Raw genomic sequence first — 14,041 nt, forward strand, 5'->3', positions numbered from 1 at the left:
TGTTGCTCATAGTTTAGAGGTTATATGAGTGTTTCGGATAAACATATCCATGCCATGTTTATTCACTCGTGAAACATTTTGGAGAGAAGGAATATGTCCGAGGGATGACACTGTCGGTGTGGTACCATCAACCGCGAATCACGAGCTTACATAGACGAAGATGGAAAAGATACACCACGGATATAATCATAACTCCTAGCAAACTATGTACATAAGCCAACCACATCACAATGAATGGTCACTTTGAGATTAAGTTTACCAATCACAAGCAGAAAAGGAGAACTACATGAATAAACATCTTCAAAATTTGTTTGAACGTTTCAGACACTGCAACAAAATATGCTCTCCTTACCTTTGTCCTCAGTGGTGGTATGACACAAATTTTTGGTATCGTATATTTTCTGGAACACATTTTGGCAAGTCCACTTTTCAACGACTCCATTGTGCGCGAGCCGTCCCTCGTGCTCGGTGGCGACCGGTGCTGAGGTGGGCTCTCAAGGTGATGTGTGTGTGTGTGTGCACGATACAGCTCCCTGGAGGAGAGAAACACCTTCCACTGCGTGCCGGGGGCTGGCAGCCTCACGCTGGAGAAGCTGCGCGCAGCAGCGGCGGCGGCGGCGAGATGAGAGCAGCGGCCGGTCGTGAGGGATCGATTGTCTTGTTATCCGGTGCAAAGCCTTAGCCTGACTACGGTGCGGATGGCACAAACGGGGGCACTCGCTTGTCTGGGCACCGTTATAATTGAGGCAGCGTCTCTGGACGCTTTGCACAAGATGCAAAAGCAAGCGGGCCAGCCCCACTTAACATGAAGCACAATCTAAACATGCTGCTTTTTGTAACGAATCTTCAAACCGATATACAATGCAACGTGGATTTATTAAGCGTCAAATTTCAGTTGCGTCTGATCAAAGCCTGTATGGGTGGAATAATAATGAGCACGTGTGTGTTGAGTGGTCGTGCAGTGATTACTACAAAACGGCGGTCTAGTCCTGGGTCACCTTTACCAACCCGCACTGACCAGCGTGGTGAAGTATGGTCAAACACCTACCATGACTGTGGGGAAACCTTCATCTAGCAGTGGATTGACAAATAATTAGTATTTATTGCCATTACTGTAGAAGTATATATATACACACAGTTAATGACTGAATACATATATACTAAATTTTACATGAATGTAAATTTAACTTCTAATCAAGAATGTATTTCGTGTGATCTTGACACATTCGAACTTGTGTTTCTAACCTTGCATAATGCTTACTTTAAGTCATAATCTACATGTACTCATTTAACATAAATATGTGTACAGTGGTTATACACATATACAATGTCATGGTATAGGAGGCCAGCTTATAAGTAATTTATCCAACTGTATAAACATTTGCATCTGTGTTAATTGCGCAGGTAGGATACACCACTGTCGTACTTTCTACTATTGACACGGACCAGAATATCAAACGGTTTGATGTGAGAAGCAACCGTGAAATTAATAATGCAGAGCATCTGCTCTCCTTGTGCCAGGATGTACCTTGCAAAATCCACTTCTAGCGGACTACGCATGTTGATGACGACTACTTCTGGATTTGAATGCTCTCATTTGTGAAAATGAACTGTAAAGGAAACATTATTCTTTTTACAAAAATTGTCAAAAAAAACATTGTAGTTCATATATATGAAGTGCAAAATAAATGTCTAGGCCTCACGGGGCTACTCTCGTGCATCAGCTCGAGTAGTAATACACAACAAAGCACGTCGACATTCGCCCACAACGCTCTCGTTTCGCTTCAGCAAAACTAAACAAATTATAATAGACCACCTGTATAAAACATGGCGACTTAAGGCTCAGGAACCTTAATTAGAATGAGGACTCCATCAATCACCCAATTAATCCATCACTCACACAGAGACCGCTGGTGATTCTCATGAGACCTCAATCCATTGCCATGAGGATGATTTGCCAGAAACGTTGTGCAGTCCTTCTAAATGTCTGCCAAGAACACTTAAGTTTTCCTGCATTTTTTTCACATCCCAAACTCACACTATTTATTTCAAAATGTGCCAAGGTATTTACAGTTAAGGTAAAAAAAGGACCGATATAATTCACGGCTCCAAACACCCACGTAACTTCAGACATCTTCACAGTTTAGTAGATTTATCCTTGTATGGGTTGTCTTTACCAGTCTGCCAGCAGAAGCACGTCGACTATTATAGCCCCAGATGAGGTATTAATTGCCCTGGTATTGCGTACTCTTGCTACCATTGCCTGGTTTATTTATTTAGTTTGCGAATTTTATTTTAATGCACTCCAGTGACTGTGCAGTCATGACATTTGAATTGATGGCAATTTTAATTAAACCCCTTCTTGTTCAACTGTATCTGGGCATACTTGGCATGGAATTGACTCAAGTATGAAGTGCATCAGAGTGCTAAAACCGTTTTAAAAAAAAATTAAGCAAACTATGTCTACCATGCTGGACTATGCCCAGGAAAAAAACCCTTTTATTACATACTTTCAATTCTGTTAATAAATCTAATTTTACTAACACGGTGTGCCTGACGCGTACGACTTTCTTTCAATATTTCTTTTTTTTTTTATATAACCACAGATATATTAAAATTTGAACTGTTATTATTTCCGAGTTAGGGCTTTCTCACGTTTGATCCTAAAACAAAATGAACAAAAACACACTTGTGTTTGTTTCAGCGCTTCATAATGTCTGCCCAGTGCTAAAGAAATACCATTTCAAAACAAGTGCACGTTCTTGTGAAGTTAAAACAACGATATATTCTCCTGCGGTGTCTAAATGTAGCAGATATGAAATATTCATTACCATGGTTATCCCAACAATATATCGGGTCTCCAGTGTCAAATTTTAAAGAACGTTGTGCACGAAGAGAAGTGCACAATAGATAAATCATGGCATGCGCGCTTCGAATAGTCCTTTTATAGGAAAACTTAGTAGATTTAGTTGCTTGCTGTCAATTAGTCATGAGTAATTAATTAAGGCCCATTGTCAGTGCACTACTAAATCAAGGTCTTCCAATGCCGTGTTGTCATGGAAGTTTCTTTAGACCGTACTTCACCACACTGGTCCAGTCGGTGCAGGTTTATGAAGGTGAGGGGTCGTCATAACTGGTTCAGATGCCACTCACCGTCTATATTAACCATGGCAGGGAATACAAGTAGGTTCATTGGGCTCATCTTATTTCATATTAAAATGAATGTATATAGCGCCTTACATGAGGAGCTTTACAAGGAATTAACAATGGTACGAATGCATGTGATAGTGGAGATGTGGTGAATGCAATAGATGAGAGGAAGCAATGTGAAAATCTGTGATATGTGAATCCGGTGAAAGCAAAATTGATGACTGCACCACCGCCCCCCATACAAATTAAATACATAGTGAAGTCGGTAGCATTTTACCTGAGTGTGGCACAACCAAGTAAACTACCACAACTGATCATCGTATCAGAATCGGAATTTGTATTTATCCTGGAGAAATCATATGAACCGTGAAGCTCTTTTTCACAGGTGTTAAGTGCCCAGACGATAAATTAGAGCACACAAGTTTGTGGGTTATCATAACGTCTCACTCAATTAATGTGCCTAGCAATATCACATTGTAAAAACACAAAAAAATGTTCAAATCAATTTAATATTAATTCTATTTGCAATTTAACTATCATAAAATCAGAGCGAGAAAAATATCAAATCAGATCACTGCGCAGGTGTATTAATAATGCAAACAGTTTACCAACTTAGTTCAAGATTGACTATCATCTATTTACCACACCCCCTCGATTCTCACTCAAATGTTTGCCGTCTTCACAGGGAGATGCCTACACTTCAGAATCACTGCACCTTTCCATTTGCCTTTTACTCAGAGTAGTGTGGAAGGTGGCACAACAAACGCCCATACCTAAAGTTGGAGTTGCAATACGCATAGCAATATTTTGCCTCTAAACATGTATGCTGCGTGTTCGAAGACCACGTGAAGAATGTAATCATACTTATGCTGCTACTCACATCCTAATAAAAATTGAGAATTTTTTTGGCAATAAATCACTTCACCACGGACATAGTATTTAAGAACTGCGGATCAGTGACAGTTGCGCAGGGTCACAACTGATCGTGTACTGTTAAGAGTTAGTGCAAATGCCAACATCTGAAAATGGCAAAGGTGCTCATTTGTAAAAGCATACATTGAAAGTATGAGGATATTTAAAGTGACATGAGAAATGTCAATGGCGGGTCATCGAGAACAACACCAAAAGTTCAACGTGATGCCCCCTTATACCAATAGAAAAACGTGATACCCCCTTATACCAATAGAAACACATGATGCCCCTTATACCAATAGAAACACATGATGCCCCCTCATACCAATAGAAACACATGATGCCCCCTTACACCAATAGAAACACATGATGCCCCTTATACCAATAGAAACACATGATGCCCCTTATACCAATAGAAACACATGATGCCCCTTATACCAATAGAAACACATGATGCCCCTTACACCAATAGAAACACATGATGCCCCCTTACACCAATAGAAACACATGATGCCCCCTTACACCAATAGAAACACATGATGCCCCCTTACACCAATAGAAACACATGATGCCCCCTTATACCAATAGAAACACATGATGCCCCCTTACACCAATAGAAACACATGATGCCCCTTACACCAATAGAAACACGTGATGCCCCCTTACACCAATAGAAACACATGATGCCCCCTTACACCAATAGAAACACATGATGCCCCCTTATACCAATAGAAACACATGATGCCCCTTATACCAATAGAAACACATGATGCCCCTTATACCAATAGAAACACATGATGCCCTCTTATACCAATAGAAACACATGATGCCCCCTTACACCAATAGAAACACATGATGCCCCCTTATACCAATAGAAACACATGATGGCCCTTATACCAATATAAACACATGATGCCCCCTTATACCAATAGAAACACATGATGCCCCCTTATACCAATAGAAACACATGATGCCCCCTCATACCAATAGAAACACATGATGCCCCCTTACACCAATAGAAACACATGATGCCCCTTATACCAATAGAAACACATGATGCCCCTTATAACAATAGAAACACATGATGCCCCTTATACCAATAGAAACACATGATGCCCCTTACACCAATAGAAACACATGATGCCCCCTTACACCAATACAAACACATGATGCCCCCTTACACCAATAGAAACACATGATGCCCCCTTACACCAATAGAAACACATGATGCCCCCTTATACCAATAGAAACACATGATGCCCCCTTACACCAATAGAAACACATGATGCCCCTTACACCAATAGAAACACGTGATGCCCCCTTACACCAATAGAAACACATGATTCCCCCTTACACCAATAGAAACACATGATGCCCCCTTATACCAATAAAAACACATGATGCCCCTTATACCAATAGAAACACATGATGTTCCCTTACACCAATAGAAACACATGATGCCCCCTTACACTAATAGAAACACATGATGCCCCCTTATACCAATAGAAACACATGATGCCCCTTATACCAATAGAAACACATGATGCCCCTTATACCAATAGAAACACATGATGCCCCTTATACCAATAGAAACACATGATGTCCCTTATACGAATAGAAACACGTGATGCCCCCTTATACCAATAGAAACACATGATGTCCCCTTACACCAATAGAAACACATGATGCCCCCTTACACCAATAGAAACACATAATGTCCCCTTACACCAATAGAAACACATGATGCCCCTTATACCAATAGAAACACATGATGCCCCCTCATACCAATAGAAACACATGATGCCCCCTTACACCAATAGAAACACGTGATGCCCCTTATACCAATAGAAACACATGATGCCCCCTCATACCAATAGAAACACATGATGCCCCCTTACACCAATAGAAACACGTGATGCCCCTTACACCAATAGAAACACATGATGCCCCCTTACACCAATAGAAACACATGATGCCCCCTTACACCAATAGAAACACATGATGCCCCCTTATACCAATAGATACACACGATGCCCCCTTACACCAATAGAAACACATGATGCCCCTTACACCAATAGAAACACACGATGCCCCCTTACACCAATAGAAACACATGATGCCCCTTATACCAATAGAAACACATGATGCCCCTTACACCAATAGAAACACATGATGCCCCTTATACCAATAGAAACACGTGATGCCCCCTTACACCAATAGAAAAACAGGATGCCCCCTGATACCAATAGAGAAACATGATGCCCCCTTATACCAATAGAAAATATGATGCCCCCTGATACCAAAATAAAAACGTGATACCTCCCTACACCAAAATAAAAACATGATGCCCGCTTATACCAATAGAAAAAACGTGATGTACCTTTACACTAATGGAAAAACGTGATAACCCCTTATACTAATAGAAAAACATGATGCCCCCTTATACCAACAGAAAAACGTGATGTTCCCTCATACCAATAGAGACACATGATGCCCATTATACCAATAGAAAAACACGATGCCCCCTTATACCAGTAGAAAAACATGATGCCCCCTTCTTCCAATAGAAAAACGTGATGTCCCCTCATAACAAAAGATCAACATGATGCCCCCTTATATCAAATATCATCCACAGCAGCAGGTGAAATATTAATGCACAATACAAAGTGTCGACACCAACAGCTTAAACAAGAAAAATATCCAAATTGTCCAGGATTCCTGTCCTCAAAACGTGTAATGTTGACTTAATTTTAAGGATCATTCTTGATTTGAAGCTTTCGTGACTGCAGGAATCCATACTCTTTGGTTCTTTCGGTAAAGTCACGTAAGTAGAAATAACATTTAAAAAAATCAGACGTTTCGATCGCAACACATCAGGTGGAACAACCACAGCAAGAAAAAATACTGAAGTAGGCGATTGTGCCACCTGATGAAAATTGCTTGTGTTGCGATCGAAACGTCTGATTTGTTTTATTTCATTTTATTTCTATCTACGTGACTTTACCCAAAGAACCCAAGAGTGTATGTATCATATGCCCTCTTTTCCCAAGAAATATACGGCTCTATTTGAGCCCTCCAGATGTGGAACTCTCAAGGATTGAACTTTGCAAGAGGAATTCTCCAATCCAGAAAGCTGGCAAAGTGTTTAAAAGTTGGGTTTCACTTCAGAATTGTAACTTTGCCCTTCAGAATATTTAATAAGCCCTGCGATTATGACAGGGAATCATCTGTACAATTTCCCCTATTTCCACCATCAAATCCTACACCCCTCCATTGGATTTTGGTACCACAGTAGTTATTACGTAACCCGAGTCGACACAAACATGTTTTTTTTTTCTCAGAAACTAAATTAAGGGTAATTGAATTTTCTCTCATCGAACGTCTTTCTGCAGGTTGGAAGGCCGAGCACCAAATTTACTGAAAAGTATACCTTGCTTTACAGAAAAATGTTGACAACTGAGAGGACCTAAATTTAATTTGCGGAAAATATGGCTGCTATACTTCTGGCAAAAGTTTCCCTTTCCTGCCAAGAATAAATATGCGATGGCTCTGGTACAAAATTATATCACTGCAAAATACTAGCCTGTGTAAAGTAAAACGAATGTTAAAATACATTTGTGTGGTGTTTGATAGCATAATAATTTACAACGGTGAAATTCTAAAAGGCAAGAGCGTGCTTGCATAAAAAAACACGTTTCGGCTTTTGGAACCAGTGCCAAAGAATTGCTGAAAGTAAAGTAAGGGATTGTCACCTCTCGAAGAACTACACTCATGCATTGTGGGCATCACCAAAGGAAATGTGGCTTTTATGTTCGTCAGCCCTTTCAGCTCAGTTGTCAACCCAAGAGAACAGACATGTATCCCCTTCACACCCACATTCTAAAGATTTCAAACATCTTCACAGATGGGAGCGAGTACTGTGGTTGAGCGCTTAAATGCATATGTAACTTGTTGCAAAGGTTTGCAGTTCAAGCCCCCCGGCTGCCCTGGTTAATATTGCAACTATTTTCACCATAAAATGCATGCTGTCCGTATCCCAAATGGACGTTTAAGATCTGGTGACATTAGAGAGAGAGGAGGCCATTTATGCCAGCGTCATAGTCCAAATTCTAAAGGTTTAAAAAATTACTAAGTCTTATTTATTACAAACGGCATTCCGTCCAGATTATAGTGTACTCTTCGTACGTTTTTGCGAATTTGTACTTTTGTATTGTAAATACTTAAAATTACACACTCAGGTGAATTCTGAATAAAACTCACATGACATTTATACGACTCTTTTAGCATCCAGTTCAAAACGTATTGACTATAAATCAGTTTGGATTCATAAAGCATTTGAATGTGATGGCATCTCAAGATGGAAAGCGTATGTAATTTTAAGTTGATTATCTTTAAATATATTTATATTTTTTTAAGATGACACGAAATATCACATACATATTTCCAGCACAGATCCATATTTTCTTGCTGATATAATGAGTGTCATATATTGTAATGTTAAACACATGAACCACACTATGCCTTAAAAGGACTACTGTTTCTGCAAGTCTTGTGGCTGTGCGTCTCTACTTCATGCAAAACTTCAAAATTCCATGTGGTATACAGCACAATTGCCATGAACAGGCTACATTAGGTTGCGTGACCTCCCAAAGGGTTAATTTCAGCTCTCTTCCTCCAGCTTTCAACAACACTGAACCTGGCACCCAGGGGAAGGTGATGGAGCAGGGGGGGGGTGACCGCATTTCGGCAAGTTACATAAAAATAATAATCTCTTAAGGGCCTCCGTGTTGCCACAGTGAAACAAGAGTGCACGGGGCACTGCCGGCAGAATGCTGCGTCAAACACAATGTACGTCAAATCAAGCGAGCACTCTTGGAATCAGACTCGTACGGCAATTGAATCAGATGTAACGACGCGATGCCGCAGACATGGACATTATGCGGTGAGGTTATGCTGTCGAATGGGTAATAACTAATAACAATGGACCCTGCGCAATTGAGCAATATGCACAGTGATGAAAATGATGTTCAGAGCTACTTGACTGTGGAATAAGGCAAGCGGTTAGTGGGTAGTAGGTATGTCAAATGGGATTAATATATCTTTTAGATATGTTGCATAATTGCCCCGTCGTTCAGCGGGCACCCAGCTCTGAGACTCAAATTGGCTAATTCGGTGTTCGATCGCAGCCCTTTCCAAAGCGCTGTGTTGAAAAAGAGCATGAACAATACTTTTTGGTTCTTTCGGTAAAGTCACGAAGAAGAAAAATAACAATAGATCACGACGCTTCGATTGCCACACAAGCGGTCGTCCGCATCTCCCTCTCCCCCCCAACTTCCCCTCCCTCCCCTCCCCTTTCCTCCCTCCCTCATCCCACCTGAGGACGATCGCTTGTGTGGCGATCGAAACGTCGTGACCTATTATTATTTTTCTTCTTCTACGTGACTTTACCGAAAGAACCAAAGAGTATGGATTCCTGCAGTCACGAAAGCTTCAAGTCAAGCATAGCAATGTTGGGTCCACGTTTGAGCGTTCTTTTTTGGAAGTTACCTAAAAACAATGGAAGGTTTCTGTCAAAGGAGACAGTGCAATATTCAGTCCATTTTAAAATTGGGTTTGAATAAATACAAGCAATGAAACAAAAATGCTTATCCAACAGTGAGATGAGATCTTCCTGCAAAAAAGACATGTACAAGTATAAGCATAGTTTTTGTTAAAGTTTTTAATCGAATATCATGCATATTTCAAACACACAAACCACTGCCTTAATTTGTTTATGCCAGGACTCAAGATTTGTCTGCAAGGAATATTGTTATGGTATGCTCTGCAGTCACACTCATAACATTCTCATAACAGAAATGGAAATAGCCTCTGATAGTAATGCGACGTCGGAATGTGTTGCTCCCTATTTGTTACTTATTTATTTGGCATGCTCTCGTTGGTTTGGATCTTCCACTAAATATTATGCTCATCTTTCAAACTTGGTTTTACGAAGAATAAACTATTTACACCACTTCTGGACATTTTTTTCTCCTCACAAAAAAGTCTCAAATTGGAAGATAACTTCTCTAACAAACAAAATGCTCATAAAGTACTAAATGTCAGCTCATAAATGTTTTCTGTTGTTTTCTGAACAAATTGTGTCACCTCTCTGTCCCCTTCTCCCTCCTACCCCCATGTCACCTCTGCGTCTCCCCCAACTTCCCCTCCCTCCGTCCCTCCACCGTGTCGAAAATACTTCCAGGATTGTCCTTCCTTTCAAAACGGTCTTCGTCCCGTTCATTTGCTTGTTTTTCGACTTTAGGAAGAAGGCGAGTTATGCTACTCTTATTCTGGAAAACATGTTTTAGCCGAGCATCTTACTCTTCCATGAGAACGATTTTATTTTTTAAATGTCTTTAATACTTAATTGTTGTTGACAAACTGGAGCTATTGATTGACACTTCACTTAACAGTTTGTCATCTCCCCTTCATACACACCAATATATCATCTATAACACTACATATTTAAGCTGAATATGCATGTGCTTCATCGCTGCATAGGAGGAAACTGGATCTACTTGGGGGAAACCCACGAGTGCAGAAAAATAACACTCAGAATTACATATAGCTCAACAGAGTAATTCCATTACTTCCATTTCGTGACCCTGCAGGTAGGAAGTATAAGATAATTCATGAAAACTAGTTGTATGCAGCCTGCTAGGGCTCTCTCCTTAATTGTCATTTTCCCAACTGCATTCCAATTGTGGTGTTGTCATCATGTCACGAGACAGAGTATCTCTTGAAAATGTCTGAGATCCTTTCAAGTGACCTTTACTATACACACTCTGGAGGGGAGGCAGCAGCAATGCACTTTCTCACATTGCAGTAGAATTGATATATATTTATTCTCAGAGCTGACATTTGACCAAATTAGGTGAACAGCTAAATTTACGAAAGCTTCAAATCAAGATTTAATATTATGGGTTTTTTTTTTCTACTGCGGTCATTGGAGGGTGCCAAGGTTAGAGCACTGGATTTGCAATTCAGAGGTCGGCGATTTGATTCCATGTCCCGGAACAGCAGTTTAAACAATGGGGCACTGGAGTGATGCGCATTTAAATCTAGATTGATAAAACTAATTTCTTTAGAACTGCTTTTTATCTTTAGCTTATTGTCCTTTCCCCGCACCTCCGATTGGCACGATTGGCTACGTATGGTGCGAAATAAGTTTCAACTAACGGTACGTAAATCCCCCCAAGCCCCCACTTGTCCACCCAGAAGTAAAAATGGGTACACCACAGTTATTCGATGGATGGGTCACGTGTGACGAGGTAAAGTGTGGGTATTGCCGCCTCTTCCAAGACGTGTGGCCAGGCCAGTATGACGAAGTAGGCCAAAATATCCTCGAGTAGAGGTCCTTCCACCAGCAATAAAAGTAGACGCGGAATTTCACTTTTATATTTGGGAGGGGGGCAGGGGTTGCTTTACCCCTCGCATTTGGAATTGCGGGTGCGTATAATTATTATCTTTATTTATTTACTTACTTATTTTTAATCTTAATTGTAAAATACTGAAAATAAATGAATGTGTCCAGTTTTTTCGGGGGGGGGGGGGGGCATAGCCCCCCGTGTCCACCGCCCCCACCCTGCAAATTCCGCCCATGAACAGAAGCCATTGCAGGGTTGTACCTTCACCATTATTGACTGGGATGAGACCATCAGTTCACTTGCACAACTGAACCCACTGCAGGCTGCTACCTGCACGTGAACCCAGCAACTGAGCGGTGTTGCAACCCCCGAGCGCGCAGCGAGAACTCACGGCTTTGCGCTTGAGTCCGGCGCGGCAGCCGTCGGCCCTGCTGGTGTGGCCCCGCGACGGCAGGTTCCCGCTCGAGTCCTGCGCTTGGCCCAGGCTCTCGTCCACCGAGTGGCTCTTGCGGAAGTGGCCTGGGCCCAGCGTACGCGATCGCCGCAGCTGCTGCTGCTGCTGTGGCCTCTCGAAGGGGCAGTCATCGGGGAGGCAGATCTGCGGGAGAGGCTGGTGGCTCCTGGCCAGGGCGAGCCTCTCCACTTTGGGCGAGAGCGGAGACTGGAAGTCGTCGTCGTCCTCGTCCTCGTCACCTGAACGTGGACACGCACACGGGATAGGGCTGTTCAGTCACGATGAGCGGCATTTAGTGAGCGTGAGTTTCCACCTGACTCCTCCACCCCCCCCCCCCAGATCGATTTCCCGGGATGGGGCTTTGTTGCGACAGTGGCTCCAAGGGAAACAAAAGTGTCGAGTAACGATATCTCACCGTCAAGTGTAACTGAATCTGGAGTCTGCGATACAACACCCACGTGTAATCAACATGATTGGCAACTGCCTTTGGGGAATTATACAATTGATCATTAAACATTTCGCAGAGTGATATTAGTGGTGCAGTGGCAGGTGCTCTGAGGGACGAACCTTGTAGCCTGAGTTTGATTCCCGACCACGGCTAACATCTGTGGCGAGCGATATCTGAACAACTACTGGGTACCCCCCCCCCGCCCCCCTACCCCCTGTCTTTCACTCACCCCCACTGACCAGCGCAAGTCAAGTCTGGTCAGACAACCCTCATCTATGACGTGCTGCTATCCATTATTATTACCACCTAAGAATAAAAGCGTTTTGGCTCATCGTCTCCGATTGTTCCACCTCTGCACCCACACTTGGGCATTGTTCCTCCCATCGTCCGTGCGCGTTCTCAGCGAGCGCAAGGCATCGCCATGAGGAGGCCTTTATCCAGCAGTGGATTAACAAGCAGTCTCTAAATTAGTATTTGCATGCATTTTGGCCAATACAAAACGTCCAATATGCACGGAACAAGCTTACAGAGCACATTATTGTAAAACTGACAATAATTGTTTGAGCTTTGCCCTTTTCTAAACGTGCGCCTATCGAGATTCCAGGCAGCATACAAATGTATGTTAACAATTGAACAAATGTCATCCATTTATGGCATGAGTTCAGAAAGCATGTGGTAACAAACTGTTTTTATTTGCCTCGATGTTAAAATTAAAACATATGTCTGCAAGGCACAGCAAATTTATTGCAAGAATAAACCACACGTTTTTGGAGAAAACGTGATTGAGGTATTTTTTTTGTTTCGTCCGTGGTTCTTTCAGCATCTCACAGTTTCATCATATTTGGAATTTCAGGTCTCGTGTAATAAACTGCTAAGCAAAAGCTGTCTTCTAATGAGTTTTCTCATTCAAAACTGCACAGCGTAGTTTCAAACATACACATGATTCTTATAGCGGTACCCCAGGGTACCAAATAATACAAAATGGCTGAGGCAATTAAATATTTTATTTCTGGGACACTATTTTTTTCCAGGGGTGTACTTAACTCCGCGACTGGGGTACCAATCAATCCGAAATCCGTGCTACTCCACGATGTCGAAACACAGCGAGGACGATTGCGCTGAAATCCTGAACCATCGTGCGCACCGTGGTGGTGCATCGTGTACAGCTCGTCGAGATGAGTCGATTGCCGCATCGCCGACCATGAACAGGCTAAAAATGACTGCATCACGAACATTGTGCGAGAGCCGGGGTACTATGGTACCCCAGGGTACCGCCATAAGGTGCTCATGTCCAGCTTCCCTGCAACGGGTATCTTTGAATTGCGATTAACAGCTTACAATCTTGAAAGTATATGAGCTAGAGTCTGTTATGGGCACCTTCACCTAAAGAAACAGACTAAATCAATTTCCGAGTGAATGCTGTGGCATGCCATCAAGTTGTTCACCTTACAGTTTGAATTTATATCTCGAGAAGCGGGAAGGCTCAACTTCATTTAACCCTTTTTAAACAAAGGTAATTTGACCCTCTAATTCCATTTAAAATACCAACAACACAGTCTATGCGACTACATTTGAATGTGGTTTATGATTGTGCGTGAACCCCCTCAACAAAAGCAATCTGTAACGGGTGGGATTTGATCAAAGGTAAATAATGAATTCCAACATGCCAAA

The 14,041-nt window shown here is 41.9% G+C and overlaps 1 protein-coding gene across 5 annotated transcripts in view; it reads right to left on the bottom strand.

Moving 5' to 3' along the window:
- LOC144934555 (ankyrin repeat and fibronectin type-III domain-containing protein 1-like) overlaps positions 1-14,041 on the bottom strand; it is a 178,183-nt gene that overhangs the window by 139,113 nt on the left and 25,029 nt on the right. For 4 of the 5 annotated variants that reach the window (XM_078860478.1, XM_078860486.1, XM_078860532.1 and 1 more), the window contains one exon: positions 11,860-12,161. In XM_078860478.1, coding sequence (XP_078716604.1) covers positions 11,860-12,161 — 302 coding nt within the window. Of the gene's footprint in view, positions 1-6,442; positions 6,460-11,859; positions 12,162-14,041 lie in introns of those variants that run through there. The other variant, XM_078860524.1, reaches the window with a different exon arrangement.

Source organism: Lampetra fluviatilis, chromosome 1 (genome assembly GCF_964198595.1).
Source record: "Lampetra fluviatilis chromosome 1, kcLamFluv1.1, whole genome shotgun sequence".
Taxonomy (NCBI): Eukaryota; Metazoa; Chordata; class Hyperoartia; order Petromyzontiformes; family Petromyzontidae; genus Lampetra; species Lampetra fluviatilis.